The sequence below is a fragment of the Eutrigla gurnardus genome (assembly GCF_963514095.1).
Source record: "Eutrigla gurnardus genome assembly, chromosome: 4".
NCBI lineage: Eukaryota > Metazoa > Chordata > Actinopteri > Perciformes > Triglidae > Eutrigla > Eutrigla gurnardus.
The window spans coordinates 20,416,244-20,435,657 of NC_139918.1; the positions used below are offsets into that span (position 1 = coordinate 20,416,244).

General features: G+C 42.3%; 2 protein-coding genes across 4 annotated transcripts; both read left to right on the forward strand.

The window, feature by feature from the left end:
* Positions 1 to 998: 998 nt before the first annotated feature.
* On the forward strand, positions 999 to 5,495 carry dusp22b (dual specificity phosphatase 22b). Its single transcript, XM_084007439.1, has 7 exons — positions 999 to 1,199; positions 1,614 to 1,647; positions 1,754 to 1,836; positions 2,412 to 2,461; positions 3,270 to 3,344; positions 4,253 to 4,424; positions 4,521 to 5,495. Exons 1-7 carry the CDS (start codon positions 1,179 to 1,181, stop codon positions 4,659 to 4,661), a joined length of 576 nt encoding a protein of 191 aa, XP_083863565.1. The 5' UTR covers positions 999 to 1,178; the 3' UTR covers positions 4,662 to 5,495.
* Positions 5,496 to 6,314: 819 nt separating this feature from the next.
* On the forward strand, positions 6,315 to 15,393 carry irf4a (interferon regulatory factor 4a). 3 transcript variants are annotated; one of them, XM_084008756.1, is made up of 10 exons: positions 6,315 to 6,459; positions 7,038 to 7,237; positions 7,363 to 7,549; positions 8,221 to 8,300; positions 8,383 to 8,557; positions 9,200 to 9,280; positions 9,381 to 9,455; positions 9,678 to 10,079; positions 11,803 to 11,915; positions 12,650 to 15,393. In XM_084008756.1, exons 2-10 carry the CDS (start codon positions 7,040 to 7,042, stop codon positions 12,797 to 12,799), a joined length of 1,461 nt encoding a protein of 486 aa, XP_083864882.1. In that variant the 5' UTR covers positions 6,315 to 6,459; positions 7,038 to 7,039; the 3' UTR covers positions 12,800 to 15,393. The 3 variants fall into 3 exon arrangements, with proteins under 3 accessions (XP_083864882.1, XP_083864884.1, XP_083864883.1); XM_084008757.1 differs by lacking the exon at positions 6,315 to 6,459 and adding an exon at positions 6,479 to 6,586; XM_084008758.1 differs by lacking the exon at positions 9,381 to 9,455.
* Positions 15,394 to 19,414: the final 4,021 nt, after the last annotated feature.

The following is a 19,414-nucleotide window of genomic DNA, read 5'->3' on the forward strand; positions in this document are numbered from 1 at the left end:
TGCAAATTGTGAGTCATTAAGTCACACAATGAAATGTCCGTCCGCACTCAACCAACTTCATTACTAACAGCGTGACTTATTTCAGGTATTTAACCATGAGACAATGATGGTCTTAGACTAGAATAACAGGAGGATTCTTAGGAATGGGGTTTCAGCATGAAGTTTTCTAGCTCCAGCCATGGTGCAAGAGGCCATTTGACCACATAAAACCCTCGCTGTAATAGGCAAACACCTCCTCCCATTCACGCTGTCACACACTGCTTCACATAGAACATCAGATCACCAGGAAGTTAAAAGACGGTGCCTGTGGTGTATGTTCTGTCAATGTGGGGTGGTGGGTAATGGCACTTCCTGTTGATGTTTCCATCGGGTTCATAATTACTACAGAACTGCCAGGTGCCATCCTTTCTCTCTAATAGCACCACTAAACCTTCCTATGCTGGTGATTGGCTGCTTAATGTCTTTATTTTGGGGATGCATTAGGCTGAATAGTGCCTTCAGAGTTAATGGTGTGCTGTGATAGGCTGGTCTGTGTGCCCTCTATGGTCATGATGGCAAAGTCAACCAGCAGGCTCCACAGGAATTACATTTACATTTACATTTGTAAATTAAAAATGAATTGCCCCTAAACATTATTGGCCTTCTAGCATAGATCTACATCACAGATCTATAAACTGAACTACTATAACAGTGTGAATAAAAGTTGCTAGTATATTTATTCCAACCATCATCACCCCAGTTTTAACAGGATATCTTAAGTGTAAGGCTTGACCTATAATCTAATGTGGTTTAACACAATACTGAAACAGTCTGTTGGATTTAAAGCTTCTTTTAGGATTAAGTATGTTTAATAACCGTGTCATGTCGAACTAAAACTGGACTGGAAGACCTCAGCTGTAGACCCATTATACCAGTGTTTTTTACTTTCTTTTTACTAAACCTCACCATAATGTAGCAGCCAGCAGACTACAACTCCCAGCATCCAACGCGGGGAGCTTGGGAAGCAGTGCTGCTCCCTCGAGTCGCGTCGGACCAGGCTCGGACGCGGACGCGGAGCTGCTGCCGCATTTGCACCTCCACGGCGGGCCGGGAAGCCGACACGTCTCCGGGTACAAACAGCGGCGCGGCTTTTCTTTTCACGGTTGTTTTTGTCTTTTTCTCCTCCAGGTTCTTTCAGCATGGGGAACGGCATCAACAAGGTAGGAGTCTCAGCTGTTGCACGCGACTCGCGTTGAGTTCACGCGCACGAGACCTTCTCGGTGTTTTGAATACAACTCAGGAGATCAGTCGTCTTTGAGATGTTTATTCTAAGAGTTGTGCTCTGTATGTCATCAGTATGAGAGTATAATAAGAATACAAATACAAGTAAACATACTTTTGACTTAATTGATCAAACTATGAATATTTAAGAATGCTTGACTTTCGATCTGATATGTCACGTGATCTCGGTTTTGGATTTGAACCAATCATTTCTCAGTTCAAGTTCCCTCAGCTGCTGATATCAGTGATGCTTTGACCACATCTGCTTCACGTGTACATATGTGTGTGTGTGTGTGTGTGTGTGTGTGTCTGTGTATATATATATATTTATTTATTTTTAACTGTCCTTACAGGTCCTGCCTGACCTGTACCTGGGGAATTTCAAAGGTTTGCCACAGTGTTTTCTTTTTTTAAATCAATTTGATATTGTTCTTGCATATGACAGCACAAACCCTGTTTTTATATATATTATTTATTATTGTGTTTGTTTCAGATGCAAGAGACCGAGAGCAGTTAGCCAGAAACAACATCACACACATCCTGTCCATCCACGACAACGCAGCTCCCATCCTCCAGGTGAGAGGCTCTCCATCCCCTAGTCATACACATCCACTCGTGTGCGTCTTTAAATCCGTATTTCGAGCAGAACGATCAGGCAACAGGGCTGTGATTGGCCCTCTCTGTGTATTAGTACAGCGCACATGTCTTCAGCTCTCACACAGACCAGAAACCGGTCCGACAGGTCGGTCGGGAAGATGCGCCACACGGCAGAGTGGTGTGCTGTGCCGTCCCGAGTGAGCGAGCAAACAATAAGCAGGGGCGTTTCATACTCGTGTGATAATTGGGAGTATCGGGAAAAATGCAAGTCAAACAACAGTTGGTTTGTTCAGTGTGCTGAGCTGTGTGCCTGCGTGGGTTTATACAGTGGGCGGTTTTTCCTTGCCTCAGCCAGTGTGGACCGCACGGCCTCGCTTCATTATTATTTTTCTCTAGCTCAATGGGTTTGATGAAAAGTGACGTTGCGCCACATGTTCACACATAAAACCTTGGGAGCGTTGATGTGCAGCTGCGTTCATCTCCCCGCTCCTTATTGATCCGTGTTACAGAGCAAGTGACTGCTGACATGTAACTCGCATGGCTTTGTCCTTCAGGAGATGACCTACCTCTGCATCACAGCAGCTGACCTGCCCACACAAAATCTGTAAGTACCGAGATGTGTAGCGCAGCAACGCGGCACAGAGCAATGGAAGGCGGAGAGAGAGCGAGAGAGCGAGTACATCCATGTGTGGCTGCGCCGTGTGGGCGTCCGAGGTTCACTTTCTTCTAACCGACGTGTAAATGATATGCTTTCACAAGCTCAACGTTTAACTGTCAACGTATTCTCTGACCAGATCACGCTAATGCGGCTGGATTCTTTTCTTTTTTCTTTTTACATCAGCATGTGATGTGCACAAAAACATGCAGTGGTTTTTAAGCAACATGGGAAACTGGGGGAAGAAATATCAAGACAATCGGGGGTTGTGTATGCACCACCGAACGACACCCTGATATAGACGCACATTCAATCGTATATGGCCATGTCGCATATCAGGCAGTCTTTTAGCAGGAAGGAAGACTTGCACTTCAGTTCTGCACTTTTAGCACTGTGGTCGGTGCTGTGCCTCTATTTAAATGCACCCCCCCCTCCCCACACACACCTCCACACACATCCACTATATATACACACTGCTAATGCCCTTGCCCCAATTACAGCCGTGGTTGCTTCATACCTCTTAGGTAGACTACGAAGTGTTTGAAACCTGTTATGTGAAATATGACACCCATTTTTCTTACACACCCCCCTCCTCACCCACCCAGGATAAAAAGTCAAACGGCTTGTCAAGTCAGGTGCAAAATCATACGCATGGCATGTATAAAAAAAACAAAACAAACCCTTGCATGTAGGTGCTCTACAGTTCTCATAGCGGTTTAACCCGGTCTCTTCTAACAATCCTTTTTCTGCTCCACAGGACGCAGCACTTTAAACAAAGTATCATGTTCATGCACGAGTCCCGTCTGAAAGGAGAAGGCTGCATCGTTCACTGGTGAGAACAAGGCCGCTCGTTGTGTCCGCCGTCAAGCGAGAATCGAGGTTCACTCGCACGAGAGAAGCACCCAAAGCGGATCGTTTTCCTCCAATCTGTCTTACGACACAATCACAGATGTGTTGAATATGATTTACAGTTCATCTAGAGCTGAAAAAAAAAAAAAATATATAGATATATACTGAGATCAACCAAGTGAACTCATGTGTATCTGCTGTACAGAGGGGATTACATGATAAGCATACGCCTATTCTTGAACTTCCCAAAACGGAGTTCAGTAACCAGTCTGACCTGTGTGTGTGTGTGTGTGTGTGTGTGTGTGTGTGTGTGTGTGTGTGTGTGTGTGTGTGTGTGTGTGTGTGTGTGTGTGTGTGTGTGTGTGTGTGTGTGTGTGTGTGTGTGTGTGTGTCTGCGTGTTGAGGTAGCTGACCATATGTTCACAGGGGAAAGTTATATTTGGTTAGACAGGAGGTCTTCTCAGAAATACAGGGGAACAAGAGGCTATTTATGAGCACTGCGCTGCCGCATGTTATACAGCATACTTTTTGATTTATGAATCTAGTATGTGAAATGTGTATTTAATCCATTTCTGCACCTCAGTTCCCTTATTTTATCATCTTAATGGTATTGTAGATATTTAATCTAACATTTAATAATGGGGATCTTTGAGCTATTTTGCATAATCCTCAATTAGAACGATGCTCTAATACTCATACAGTACATTTTATCAACACCAGGATAAGGACTTATTCGCATAGATACAAACCAGGATACCATGTGTTGCATGCAGAGTTGGGAAGGATACTTTAGAACTTGAATAGGTTTACAGATTACCCTGTTAAAAAATTAGCACTTTTCGCCTCTATCTAAGTGAAAAATGATGCTCATCATGTCCTGTCTTCTTCCAGTCTGGCAGGTGTGTCCCGCAGTGTCACCCTGGTGGTGGCTTACATCATGACGGTGACGGGCCTGGGCTGGAAGGAGGCGCTGGCTGCAGTGAAGCTGGTCCGGCCCTGTGCTGGTCCCAACCTTGGCTTTCAGCATCAGCTCCAGGAGTTTGAGGCGACTCAAGCTGATCAGGTGAGTCCGAGGAATTGAGCGAGGGTGAGGTGGAGTGGAGGAATCAATCAATGTGTTACTGACGTAATAGATGTTTCCTCCCCCTTTTTGCTGTAGTTCAGAGAATGGCTACAGAGGGAATATAAGGACAACCCCTTCAACGACGAGGCTGATCTACGTGACCTGCTCGCCACGGCATCGAAAGTCAACGGTGAGGTGGTGGAAAAACAGGCGTCTACCCCACCTGGAGATATCTGATCAGATCCGTTGAGATATTTTGCTGCTCAGCCTGGAGGACTACATCACTGTGTTGATGCTACGTTATTCTGGAAGATATATCTGGAAGTCTAGCGGACTACTGTTCAGTGCCGTTGGACTGATCCTCTGAATATCAGGGACATGAAAACCGAAAGAGACAATCAACATTTACAGCACATATTTCTTTTTTTCTTTAGCTTTGGTTGATGTTTTTTTTTTTTTCTAAGTTATTAGTGTCGTGTTTTATATGACGGCGTATTAGGGCCACTGTAGGAAAAAACAAAACGGAGCCGAGAGAGGTGGGCAATATACCCAGAAAAAAAGTCACAAATTTGCGACTTTATAAAGTCGCAAATTTGCCACTTTTGATATAATAAAGAATTTTGCCCCCTCTCTCTATAAACAAGTTGCTTGGATCCGGATGTTTGCCGTTGCTATGACAAGTGACAAGCTACTGCTAGCATTAGCCCCAACTGCCTGATCAATAAACACCCATAATTTGAGAATTTGGCCCATATATCAAATTAACCAACAATAACCATCAACAGTCACCCTAAGGACCTTAGCAAAGCGTTGTCATACATTGTGATGTATTAATTACAAAAATATATGCGACTTTCATGGGATTTTAGCTAGCATAAATGCGGTTGTTAGCATCATTATAAAGTAGCGAATTTGCGCCATTAAAACTAGCAAATTTGCTAATTTAAGGTTGCAAATTTGGAACTTTTTTTCTCAAAATACCCCCCCCTACATTAGCCCTAATACGCCGTCGTCGTTCTATGTACTGTGTCATGACGATTTCAAATTGCGAAATAAAATGAGTAAAGCCAAGCGTTATTTTGAGGTTTTGTCAGTGTGCTGTCATATTGAAGGTGATGAGAACACACACAGACATGCACACACACACACACACACACACACTGCTGTGTTTACATCTCTGCTTCCTGGTTGTCTTCCTGTTTGTCTAATGTCACAGTAGGTCACACTTTGGTGACATCCAAATACACACATTCACATTCTTTTATCGTTCTTTCTTCTCGATTGTCTTCAGAGACGATAAAGCATTAAAAAAAAACATTAATTTAACACTATGAGATAATAACTTTATTTATATAGCACCTTTTATAAACAGAAGTTTACAAAGTGCTTTTGACAGAGCAGATCAGAAGCACATAGGAATCCATACACATACAAAACGACGGTAGAAAGACAATAAGTAAGAAATAAATAATAATAAATGTACTAAAGATGACGTCACATGAAAGCAAATCTATAAAAATGTGTTTTAAGAAGTGTTTTAAAAGAAGTAACTGATCCAGCAAGCCTTAGCTCCTCGGGCAGGTCGTTCCTACTGCATACAGTTACAGTAGGAGAGAGCTGGGCATGCGCATTGATAGCCACTGGAGGGCAGTGACACTGAAGTAGCCTCAAACATCTTTTGGATTTGGTTTCCTCGTGCCTCAATCTTCCCCAAATAACAATATGACACTGGAAATAATGTTGCACCGAAACTCTAAAAAAAGGGGTATTTATATGTGTGTGTGTGTGTGTGCGCGCGCGTGCGTGTGTGTGTCTCACAGGTAACTCTTCCGTTCCGTGTCACTACAGGGATTCCCCACCGCAGCGCTGCGTTGGCGCCGAGTTTCCCAGAAACGAGGGCTCGACCGCGGCGCATCTCCTCCCGAAGCCCTCGGAGCCCGGCAGACTCCTCCTCCCCGTCACACAGCAACATGTGATGAAGAAGCAGCGACAGCTTCAAAACACATTTCAGCGGGGAGAGCTCGCACCAACAACGGTAAGCCACAGCAGCTCCTTTTTTTTTCTTTTTAAATGAGCCATAGTATTATTACATGATGCTGTTCAATGTACCCATGAACCCCAGCAGCTTCAGCCAGGAGGAAATAACAGCAAACATTAGATCTGTAAGTGAGCTTAGAATTTCTGCTAATTGGACTCCATAATTCTTATTAAAAGGTGAATTAATGTCCCACTTATAAACATGTTATGTCTTATTCACATATATTCCACCATGCAATGTAGTTGTGTTAAAAGTCCTAAATTAAATAATAGACTTGTGCTTCAAACTTTTTTATTCTATCCTCATGCCCTTCCTTTATGCGTCGACATAAGAGTCAAAAGCACAGCTAGATAAAATGTGTTTAAAATGATTAATAATATAGCAGCCATAGAGCTGCAGAGGAGAAGTTTGTTCAGCACTGACTCACTAAATATTAACACTAAAACAAAATAATGTAATAATGGTAATTGGAGCGTTTTTGAGTTGAAGCTAAAAATCTGAATCGACCTTTAATTTAAAGTATAAAAATATCGTTAAACTACATCACCTCACCGTGCTTTCTTTTTATTTTGCAGAGATGAATGTGGACGAGGACAGCGGCCTGTCCGTCAGCTGTGGCAACGGCAAGCTGAGACAGTGGCTGATCGATCAGATCGACAGTGGGGTGTATCCCAACCTGGTTTGGGAAAACGGGGAAAAGAGCATCTTCAGGATTCCATGGAAACATGCCGGGAAACAAGACTATAACAGAGACGAGGATGCTGCGCTCTTCAAGGTCAGACCGGCTCAATCGCACATATTTCATGCAATTATTCATTCTTCGGGGCCGTAACTTCAAATTTTCAGTTCAAATTTAAAAAAGAAGGAAGTGGAAGTGACTCTATTTAATGGTTGTTTCAGGCATGGGCATTGTTTAAGGGAAAATACAAGGAAGGAGTGGACAAGCCAGATCCCCCCACATGGAAAACCAGACTACGCTGTGCTCTTAATAAAAGCAATGACTTTGATGAGTTGGTGGAAAGAAGCCAACTGGACATCTCAGACCCGTATAAAGTCTACAGAATCATTCCAGAGGGAGCCAAAAGAGGTAAATATTAAAAAAATGTATGTATGTGCTATATATAGATAGCACATACATACATTTGTATGTGATATATATATATATATATATATATATATATATATATATATATATATATGCAGCACACTGTTGCGTTTCTCACAGCATCTCACTTTGTTTACAGACTATTGGCAGCTCTTTTCACACACGTATGCACCACTGCAGTTGTTTCTGATGAGGCAGGAAGCACAAAGGAAGCCAAAGCCTGTACCAAAAGGGCCGTAGTGCTTTTTTTAGAGGGCTTCAGTTAGTGAGCGCCGGGTGCACGTAACACAGCCAGGCGACCTCCAGCCTTGCATAACCGAGCCTCTGCCATCACACGACAGTGTTTGTCGCACCAGAGCAGCTCTCGCTATCTGAGCGAACGAATCAAAAATCAACAGGAATTCGTCTGTCAGTTGTTGCAGCTCACTTTGCAAAACACCCCGTCGGGTTAGTTAGGTTCACAGAATATTGTGTGCTTCGTATAGAGTTGGTTTATTGTCAGGCTGCACAATCAAACTGTTTTATGAAGCTGGATTATTGTCAGAGATGTTTTTTATTTTTTCAGGATGGGAAATGCAATGTCTTCAAAACAAAGTATGGCCAATATCGTGGATCAGTTATCTGAGAATTTTTTATTTTTTTTGCATGTACAGGAATAAAGATGAGCATGGAGGAGACCCCATCACATGTAAATGCCCATAGCTATACTGCACAAACGTCTCTTCATAACCAGGTCAGGACACTGATTTTGCGGCTGCTGCATGCTTTAAATCGGTCTATTCTCCGAGTGACCGTCCCCTGTGGTTCCGTCTCAGGTGTCTAGCTATATGGCTTCTCAGGAGAGACGGGACTGGAGGGATTACTCAACCCCAGAACAGCAACCTCTTCCTCCTCCACATCCACACGGGCCGCATGCAGAGCTGCAGTACGGTCAGTGCCACTACCCGTCAGCGTTCAGCCGGGCGTGGCCGGGGTCACACGCCGAAAACGGTAAGATATTATAAAACTAGAGGTGGAAGGGAATAGATGGACGTCATCATGAACTGTAAGTGTGGCTGGAATGCTCGGCATACACAGCGTGACGCAATGTCTTATCTTCAGTATCATTTGGTGTATTGCATAGATTTTTAGCTTGCTTTAATGTATGAGAATATGCTTCCCCCCAACTTTTATATGATCCGAGTAATGGCATCAATTTCTTTTTACTAAAGAGGACTCTGAGATGGAATAAAGTTGTCACTTTGGTGTTAAAATGTTGAGAGAGCTTGAAATCACCTAAAAGCCTGTGATTGTATCAGGTGAGGTAATTTTAATTGAAATGTTATTAGTGTTAATCATTACAACCACACACACACACACACACACACACACACACACACATAGGGCAGATGAAGTGAAGTGGCTGGGAAACGGCACTACGCATCAGTGGTCTCTGCAGCAAAAAAACAACATTTCTGTGGACGGCTTGCTTGTTGGAGGAAGGTTGTGTTTGGGTATGACTGATGCATAAAAAATGTGACTTTTGCGCTTCAATACATTTATTTTATGGGATTTTTCATCTCTTCTCCAGATTTTAATAATACAATCTCTGACATTCAGTCCTCTAACTATAGCCTCTATTTATCTGCGCAGGTTTCCAGCTCTCCTTCCACACCTACTTCTCAGACTCCCAACCTTCCGTGTATTCAGTCGACCAGAACAACGGCATCGCAGGTAAACCATCGCCTCGGCCTCGTTTAAAGACCGACGCACACACGAACGTTCGCGAACATTCTTGTTTACTATTTTGAAACAGAACGATTTGCATTTACAGATAAGAAACTACAAACTTTGTACAACACCTACTCACTTCCCTATTCTGAAGAGCAACAGGACATGATAATGAATTGTGAGTTTCTTTTTAATCTATCACATGGTGATAGATTAAAAAAGAGGGTTTTTGTAAAAGATGCTTGGCATGATAACAGAGAAGTGAGTAATTCTATGCATGCCAAGATTACTGAGAATAAACCTGTTTTAAGGTTGATTTCGGGGCCATCTGATCAGGCTGTGAGGCTTTACTTGTTTCCCATAAAGATGGAGCCACTGACTGCTCATCTCTTTCTTCCAGATTTCAGCCTGCACGTGTCCCTATACTACAGAGAGGCGTTGGTGAAGGAGGTTACCACCACCAACCTACAAGGATGTCGGATCACCTCTCATTCCTCCTCCTCTCCAGCCTCTTCCTCCTCCTCCTCTTCGCCATGCCCAGAGGAGAAGCTTCACAGCGGCGCAGAAACCATCCTTTTCCCATTCCCGTACCCTGATTCTCAGCGGCAGGGCGCCGAGATGCTTCCCAGCGTACTGGAGAGGGGGGTGCTTCTGTGGATGACACCCGATGGGTTGTACGCAAAGCGCCTCTGCCAGGGGCGAGTTTACTGGGAAGGACCTCTGGCTCCGTACGTGGATAAACCCAACAAGCTGGAAAAGGAGCAGCCGTGCAAACTGTTTGACACCCAGCAATTCCTTATTGGTAAGCAGATATGTTCGCCTTTTACTTATGGAACGTAAAGTAAAGTGAGAAGAGTAAAGTGTTACCATGTAAGCTGCTGGTTGGAACTACTTTATATACAGTTTGGTAGTTTGATCTATTCTATCTAGAGGTGTAACGATTCATTCGATTAATCGATGAATCGATTGTCAGTTCTATCGATTCAACCAAATCGATCTGCTAAAATAAATAAATAGAATGAATCGTTTTGGCTTCACCAATAATCGATATAAATGCATTTAATCGGATGAATCGTGATTCTTACTTATGATTGTTTTAATACGTTTAAGACACTCTCTCCCCTGCCAGCATGTAGTCTATTGTTGTTAAAAATAACTGAGCAATGTTTAATTACATTTTTGTATTCAGCATAAAATATTATGCAGGACTACTTTTTTTTAGAATAAATATGTTATTTTTTCACCTTTCAGAAGAATACAAATAGTCTCACTCACATTATTGTATGTTTATTTCATGGATATAGAATTTTGGTTGCAAGTTACTGAATCGAATCGTGGTTTACAGAATTGAATTGAATCGAATCGTTACAAAAAAAAAAAAAAATCGTCCTTGAATGGAATCGCCAACTACTGTATCGTTAATTGAATCGAATCGCTGTGAAGCCAAAGATTCACACCCCTAATTCTATCCCATGTTTTGTAGAGGTTGGAGAAATAATCAATTCTATGATGCATCGTGATGATTTGTTGAATGATTTGATGCAGTAAATGGTCCTCATTTATATAGAACTTTTATCCAAAGAGCTTTACTGTAATGACTGACATTCACCCATTCAATCGCACATTCACACACCGACAGTGGAGTCAACCACGCAGGGCGACAGCCAGCTCGTCAGGAGCAATTAGAGTGAGGTGTCTTGCTGTCAGCTAGGAGGAGCCGGGGATCGAACCGGCAATCTTGTGGTTACCAGCCAACCCGCTCTACCTCCTGAGCTAAACCTAAATACACAATGATTTTTTGTTTTGGGGCAATCTTTCCACATTTGATATATATTTAAGTAATGTAGCACATCAACTGTATTATACAAATAGGAAATGGTTTGAAACATTTGAAGGAATAATACTATAAATTATATTTATATCCAAAATAGAGATGCATGGAGAATTCTTTAATAATGGAATCCTGACCCTCTGAATTGAAATGGAATCCTGACGATTTTCACCATTAGTGTTTTGCATGTCAAATTTTATGATAAATAAAGTCCCCAAAATGAAGCATCGTGTAAAGTATAGCCCAAAGTGGACTCCTGTAAAGTATTTTAAAAATTGTACTGAAGTACATTGATGAAGTAAATGTACTTGCAAGGCTGGATGTGTTGATGATAAGGATGAAGGACAGGCTGCAGGGGCTGGGTAAGTCCCTCACAGTGTTGAAGTAGCACTAGAAAGGCTCGTTACCTTCCCAGCGGGGGTCCGACATGTGTGGAGTCCCCACCCACCTGCTGTGGTCCACCACACTGTGACTAGATGGTGTTTTCTGTGCCATTTCACACCGACATTTCCATCATCCACACCGGTCGTTTCCGGAAGAGTCGAGATGATAAGTGAAAGTGAGCGAATTGGGGTTTTTAATGTTAATATTTGAAATGTTCCAGGCTGGAGTGTGTGACAAGTAGCACAAAGTGGACATCTGTGTGGGTGATGCACATCATCCTCTTCTCTTTTTCTTCATCCTCTTCTCTCAGAGCTTCAAGACTTTGCCCACAGTGGCCGACATTTGCCCAGACACCAGGTGGTGCTGTGTTTTGGAGATGAGTTCCCCGACCTACAGCGCCCGAGGAAGATGATCACAGCACAGGTACCCATTCACTAGCTATTACATTCTCAGGTTGCGAAATACGTTTGAATGATTTAATTCACAACCATGTGTGCATATTGGCTAGATATTATTTATTTTTTAAGTAATTCAACCTCAATACTATCCTGTAAACACAAAATGCATTAACTAGCCTACAGATTTGGTCAAAGTTAAGACAACTGACATATAAGTTACTCAGTCAGTTATTCCCCTTCTTATATACAAGTTGATGGTTATTCAACATAACTAAATGAGGCAGTGAGAGAGCAGTATATTCAATCATAAATGAGGAAAAACAGTTAATGCTAAGGGTAATGAGCTTAGCTGGTTGAATTCTTGCACTTCAGTGTGGTTAAGTCGCCTTTAAATGTATTCAAATGTATATAAATTAATTAAATTAAATTCAATAAAAATATGAAGTAGTCGAGTCCAACAGAAAGACATCTCGCAAAATGCAGATGCATTTTATTCATATTTATGGACTGTAAACAATCAAAATTAAGTGAATTTTCAATGAATATGCAGTATATGCATATTTGAGATATTACGTAGTTTCTATGTATAGTTTATCTTTGTGGGGAAAACAAGAATAAACCTGAAAAGACATAAACTGAAGGCAGTATGCTTTTTTTTACGAGTTCACGCCTTCTTAGATACTGCTTTATTCCTGTGTAGCACACGCTGTATCATCTATTAAATACCTATTTCATTCAAAGACCTGATTTCATTTTAAGGTGGAGCCAGTGTTCGCCAGAAAACTGGTGTACTATTACCAGCAGAACAATGGCCACTACCTGCACCCTTTCGATCACATCCAGGAACAGAACACATCTCCAACAACCGACTATCCTTCCCAGAGACCCCTACAGCATATTCAGGACTGACACGCACACACACACACACGCACACACACAAACAAACATATACAGTAAATGTGAATGTAAACCGCTGACCGTTTCTCACACCTTTGTGACTTTTTTTTTGTACTGTAAATGGTAGAAGCTGTCATGGTACTGAGGGTAAGACGTGGGGAAGACCCTGATCTTTTCACTTGCACACCTATGCATCGTAGGCTTTGTGTCTTTGCTCTGGAGTAGTGTGTGTTTTTTTTTCTCTTCTTCTACAAGTTGTATTGTGACAGTGTGAAGGATGCGGTTTGAGGTGGGGGGTGATGAGGGGAGCGGAGGGCGAGAGACAGGAAGTACTAGCACAGGTGCACAGGAAGAAACGGCCCCTATGACAAACACTGGTACATCGACGGGACACAAACCCAGTATGAATGAATATTTATTGCATTTTCACAGGTAACAGTCAACAACGTGATTGTTACACACTGAACCTGACTTTTAAACTCAGCTGACACATGCGCTACTAGATGGGCAAAATGACTAAATACATTTAGGTGAGCAAGTGTGGAACAATATCAGTGCTTAGTCCATTGTAGACCTTAATGCTGGGTTTGATTGCAAAAAAAAAGAAAAAGAAGTAGAAGAAACTGTAGTTTGAGAGAAATTGATGTTATCACAGGTCTTGTGGGGTAGTGGAGGAAGCTGTTATCACACATTGTTTATCTCTTGGCTGAATGTTTCAGGACTCACTCAAGAAAATCTATTTCTACTGAATCTGGTCAGCTTTTGAAAAATATCTGATTCCTTTAAATGACGTGGAAATTATCAAAGCACCTACACACCTTACTGATAAGAGTTAATATATATATATATATATATATATATATATATATATATATATATATATATATATATATTGTATTTGCTGCCTTAAATGAATCCATTCGTTTTCTCCATCCGTTGTTTCTTGCTTTTTCTTGTAAAATGCTTCGTAGTTTTACGACATCAAAAGGACTTATTGACACGAGACTTGCGACGAGGGTTTGCAGGTGGACATTTACTTCAAAGAACCACCTGGCTTACAACACCTGATCAGAGTGCAGCCCTCAAGGCTTTGGTCATCACCAAAGAGAGGGCGTCCTTGTCACGACTGGACTAAAAGTGATTAACTGGAGAAAAAAAACACACACACACTCATCCCGTAACCTTCATGGAAACTGTACCTGTTCCGCTTGACCTGAAACTTTAGGCCTCGTAAAATGGGAAGAAAAACTACTTTTGTGGTCCGAGTGCAACTTCAGCCAGGGCAGAGCTCTCTGGTTCCCATGGCGACACTGTAGGGGTTCACTTGATTTCACGATCCTAACAACCTACTGGAATGTGTACATAGCATAAGTGAAAATCCAAATCGAAAAATGCAACTCCTCATGCAGCTGACGCCCTGAAGGTTGACGCTGCAGCAGCAGGAATAAAGGATTGGTGACGTTTTTCATCTGTGGTCCAGAGTTTCAATCTCTGCATTTACTTCCTTCTCACTTGAACCACATCACTTTCACAATGGCTTCAAATGTCTGACCAAAATCACGGGGGCAGGAATTTGTTTTTGTGTGTCGTTGTCTAACATCTCAGTCAGTCTGATTCACTGCTGGGTTAAAAAACTGTTATTTCAAATGACTTCACAGTGAGATATTTGACGAAATCAAAATCCAACCCTCGCCAGCTCCGTGTGCAGCGTGCTGTGGTGGTAAACGCTATGTGTGTGTGTGTAGAAAAGGACCGTGCAGTGTGCACGTGTGTAGGTGGATGTGTGTGTGTCACGCGGTTGCACTATTATTGTTATCAGGAATTGACATTTATGGACTCAGGATAAAACATGTGACTCCCCCACCTACAACATCGGTGACTCAAATGCAGAAACACACACACACACACCGATTTCACATCATAGTTTACAGTTACAGTAAACAGGAATGCATTCTAAGTGCTGGGTACTAAACTATGTCCATAATGCATCATAAACATACATTAAATGTGCTAAAATCTGCTTAAAGCACTGTATCATTTGAGTTATCAGCTTTATATGCAGTAATCACAACAAATTGTAAAGTATTTAATAATGACGTAAATGGACAAGTATCATAATTGCTGGTCACTTACAGATATTGTTTTTGTTGTGTGTTATAATAACCATAGTTGTGATACATTATAATCACCATTACAATCATGTCATTAAAAGTGACTCAATATGGCCATTGTTTGCTTTTAGTAAAAAAATATTTTATCATGTTTTGTGTGCAGTTCTCGCAGATTTAATAATTTTTGACTACTCATCATATTAAAAAGTATATGTATATATTACAACAATGGGTATTATAATTCTGTATGCTCCTTGGAAAGAGTGAATTCTGAAGTATTATGATACTTGATCTACCTTGAAATGTTTTATTAAGATTATTCTTATAAAACATTATGAATATTCATGAATCCTTACAGCTATAATTATACAGAGCAAAGTAAATTACGTTTGTTTATAATGCAATATAGACATGGGCGTCATGTAAAGTTTTCTCCAATATTTTGTAAAAAAATACCTGAATTATTTTTGAAATAAATGAATCAGTCTTCTACAACTCACGTCTGCTGTGCCTGTTTTTTTTTTTATTATCGAGCTCTTTTTAATTTCCAAACAAGGGGAGGAAAAGTGAGACTACTACTATCTGCGAAGTAAAAGACAAAACAGAAAAAGAAAAAAGCACATTCACACATCATGGTGTTTCCCCTTTTGCAGGAAGCCACATCATTTGAAGTCAGGCTTCAGTTTTTTCCGCCCTAATGAGCCGTTACTCCAAGTGACATACAGCCCTTCATTTGAATGTTTTGGAACAGACCGTTTAGTCAACTGATGCCTCGCACATCAGCCGAAAAGTGATTTACAGAGAAATTCAACTAAAATCAGCATATAAACAAAACAAATCCATTCCATCGTGAGTCAGTGACTATGAATCACCTGTCTGACATATTATACATATACTGTGAAAATATTTATGCTTAATATTTCCTCTCAGATTCCTTGAAAATCTGTCACAAAAATAATTGTATTAAAAATCACTGTATTTGCTTAATAACTAACTATCTCATTCTCGTTATTCTACACACACACACACACACACACACACACACACACACACACACACACACACACACACACACACACACACACACACACACACATATACACATACACACTTCAAGGCTCCGAGGCCAGAAAGACGTGAGGGTGTTTCACAATAAAACAACGTTTTGCTGACATCTACTGGTTGGTGCTGCTGCAGCTGAACTAAAGGCTCTGAATCTGACGGGGAGACGAGATGATCAACAAGTCAGGAGAGAACAACAAAAACATTTCTGCTGCATAAAATAATTTCTAAACACACGTATCTTTGAGAGAGATTATATCTCCACACTGGCCTTAGAACGCCTCGGGATCCCCCAGTCAGTGTTGGCTGATGGACGATGAGCTGTATCTGTGCCTTCTCCTCATAACGTCCCTGATAGTTTTACCTTTTCAAGCCTCTAACAATTATTCAATTCTTTATGAGTTGTATTCTTCTAGCCTGAACTGACCAACATCCCCCTGCTGGTTCTCTTAAAACCCTCACAGCATACCTGTGGTAATTCTACACTCAGTCGGTGACCCCAGTTTGTTTAGGGTCAGCCCTCTGCCCCGGATTCGATGACAGCTCCGTTTAACCGCCGTCGACTCCGGCAGATCCTGCTCGTTGACCCCGCGGTTAGGAAGGCCTTGACCTCATTCTCCCGTTAGACCACATTTTTTGAACCCTGAAAGTGACACTGCAAATCAACCAATCGTCACTTCCAGGCCCAACGCTGATGCTGTTTCCTCATGCAGCAGTGGCTGATGGGAACAAACACGAGCCGAACTGTTGACAGACGATCACGCGAAGACTTTTGTAATGACGACAATAAAACTGACCCGCGTAGGTGTGACTGAGTACATACTATAATTACTCTCTATTATCCCCTTATTAAACTGTAAGACATTATCATTAAAACAACATATTATTATCAATCCTGATAATAATGATTATAGGATGTGACCTACACGAGGCATGAGAATTGCTCCCCGTCACCGGTGAATAAAACCTTTATCGCCACAATTAATCGGCCTGAATTGTTTTCAGACGTCTGTGTTTATCTGGGACTCTTCTGTTAACAATGCACTCGACCCGACGCGTTACGATGGCAGGAAAGCAATAACAGTTGTCGGATAAGGAGCAGCGAGGTAATGCGAAACAATCGGATGACTCGGGGACGCGAGTGTAAACAGATAAGGGTTGATAAGCAGAACAATATGGCGTTCCACCTGGCACTGGTGCGAGGGGTCGGCCTCGCCTGTTTAGGTTTTGGAGATAAAGGATGTGGCGCTTAGACGTCATTAGATAGAGGAGGAAATGCTGCGTTTCACCACAGTCTTCCTCACCAGAGAGACACAGCGGAGCTATAAAGTAAATAGTTACCAACCGAGATCAAATTGATACACGTGCAGTACATTAAGTCACCAGCAGGGAGTGATGTGTCATCGGCCGGTTGCAGTACTTTCACTGGAGGGAGGGGAAATATGAATTTGGGAAGTTGGACTGCAGGAACAGAAAGCCTTTGATCACACTTAGTGGTGCAGGGACGTGACTCCCTGTAACACCCCTGCCTCAGCACACACACACACACACACACACGCACACACACACGCACACACACACACACACACACACACACCTCCACTGCCAATGTACATTGCATGTGTCCACGTTGGTTCCATCCACTCGTATTGGCAGGACAAACATCCCATCACACTTTTAGAACATATTCCCACACTTGATTTGGATTCATTAACATCATCACACCACAGCCTCTGGATTTGCTCCTTTTTGAGATTAAAGAGTTTGGGATGCTACGTCTTCCTTGAACACAGATACTTTGTCCGGCGTGTGAAGCGACGGCCAGGAGCGGTGCTGACGGAGAGACGGAGGTGGTCGGAGTGACAGCTCGTGTGCCGTGTTGCGTGAGAGTGACTCGGGCTGTTCTCAGACTCTGTGTGGTCTGGGTGTGTGGTCTCCAGCTGACGGGCAGGGAGAGGGACGGGAGAGCCCCGCGAGTGTACGTGTGTGTGTGTGTGTGTGTGTGTGTGTGTGTGTGTGTGTGTGTGTGTGCGCACCATGTGTTTACTTTATCCAGAGTCAGGCCCGGGCTCTCTGCAGCCGTGGCTTTGACTAGAAAGCTCTGCCTTCCGCCACTCAGCAGCCACAGGCTGAAAGATAAACACACACTGCCACCACTCTGACATGGCTCATCTAAGGATCATTTTAATATCCATGTATACATACGGGACCGGAGAGACCTTTAGGTTAGAGGGTCTTAGTGTAGTATGTCATATCTGAAACTACAGCTCTGTTTGGAATAATTGTTGAATGTCATTGGATTAGAAATTGACACAATCACTTAATCTTGCCTACAAAGTGTGTTCAAGGACATTTAATATATTTGCGTGACATAACATTTGACGTTTAAATGTCTTTTCATAATTTCTTTTCAACTTCCCTTTGTTATTACTTTTTATCCTTGTATATTTAGCCTTTTAGCACACCATTGCCTTTCACTTAACACTGATGTTACATATAAATAACCCTTTGAACCCTTGTATGAAATGCACAAATGTTGGGTCTCTGACTCAGCACCATGAAGAGTGTTATCACATATTCATTTCTTTTATGGAATTTTTGATCCCCTCCGTGTACAGCTCGGTTTATTATTTTCAATTTTGAAATGTTTGTCCCATGTTGGATGAATCCCGGTTCTTGTTTCTGAACTGAGTCGACTGTTTATGATGGAATCAAATCATTTTTTATTGACAGTATCTTGTTCCTCTAAGTCTTCAATTAAATCAACAGAGGTAACACGGGACATTTCGGTCTTACCTTAGAGATCATTAAGTGCAGATTCACAGTGATTAGACCTCATACAACCTTCATCGCTCTTCCCTCACGCGCACACACACACACACACACACACACACACACACACACACACACACACACTCGACCACTGGGCCACTCTACACTCCTCTCTCCCACAGCGATCTCAGGGGAAGGCTATGTAATGCAGCACTGCTGAGAACGCGCCATGAAAATATAAATACAACCTCGCCGCATTTCAACCATGTAAATAAATAGGGCCACCCAAATTTCCAATTAGAGCTGGTGTGGAAGGCAGGAAATGGGGTAGACAAGAAGAGACCACACCCCCTTCTCTCACTCCAGGTCCGGGTCCGGGTCCAGGTCCAGGTCGGGGACATGGGGACAGAGGCAGTGGAGAAGGGCATACAGCATTCAGCACCAAGGCTGTTTTTGCGACCCCCTTCACTGTGCTCCTCTTCATCACCTCCCAAGCGCCGGACTCACTCACGCTTCCACACAATTGAGATACGGCCATGGAACGAATGCGTGTGATTTGATACTTATACCTATGAAATCACTGTAATCTCGGTGATATGTGAAGATTTTTGTTTTTCTGCTTCACGTCTCCACCTCGCCAACATTTCACTTACTTTCATTTTGAGAAAGGGCGCCTTACACC

Coding starts and splice junctions, on each gene's coding strand:
- dusp22b (XM_084007439.1), top strand. CDS start 1,179: ATGGGGAACGGCATCAACAAG. Junction 2,462..3,269: donor GACCTGCCCACACAAAATCT/GTAAGTACCGAG, acceptor TCTGCTCCACAG/GACGCAGCACTTTAAACAAA. Junction 4,425..4,520: donor AGGCGACTCAAGCTGATCAG/GTGAGTCCGAGG, acceptor TTTTTGCTGTAG/TTCAGAGAATGGCTACAGAG.
- irf4a (XM_084008756.1), top strand. CDS start 7,040: ATGAATGTGGACGAGGACAGCGGCCTGTCCGTCAGCTGTGGCAACGGC. Junction 8,558..9,199: donor GGGGTCACACGCCGAAAACG/GTAAGATATTAT, acceptor TTATCTGCGCAG/GTTTCCAGCTCTCCTTCCAC. Junction 10,080..11,802: donor CACCCAGCAATTCCTTATTG/GTAAGCAGATAT, acceptor CTCTTCTCTCAG/AGCTTCAAGACTTTGCCCAC.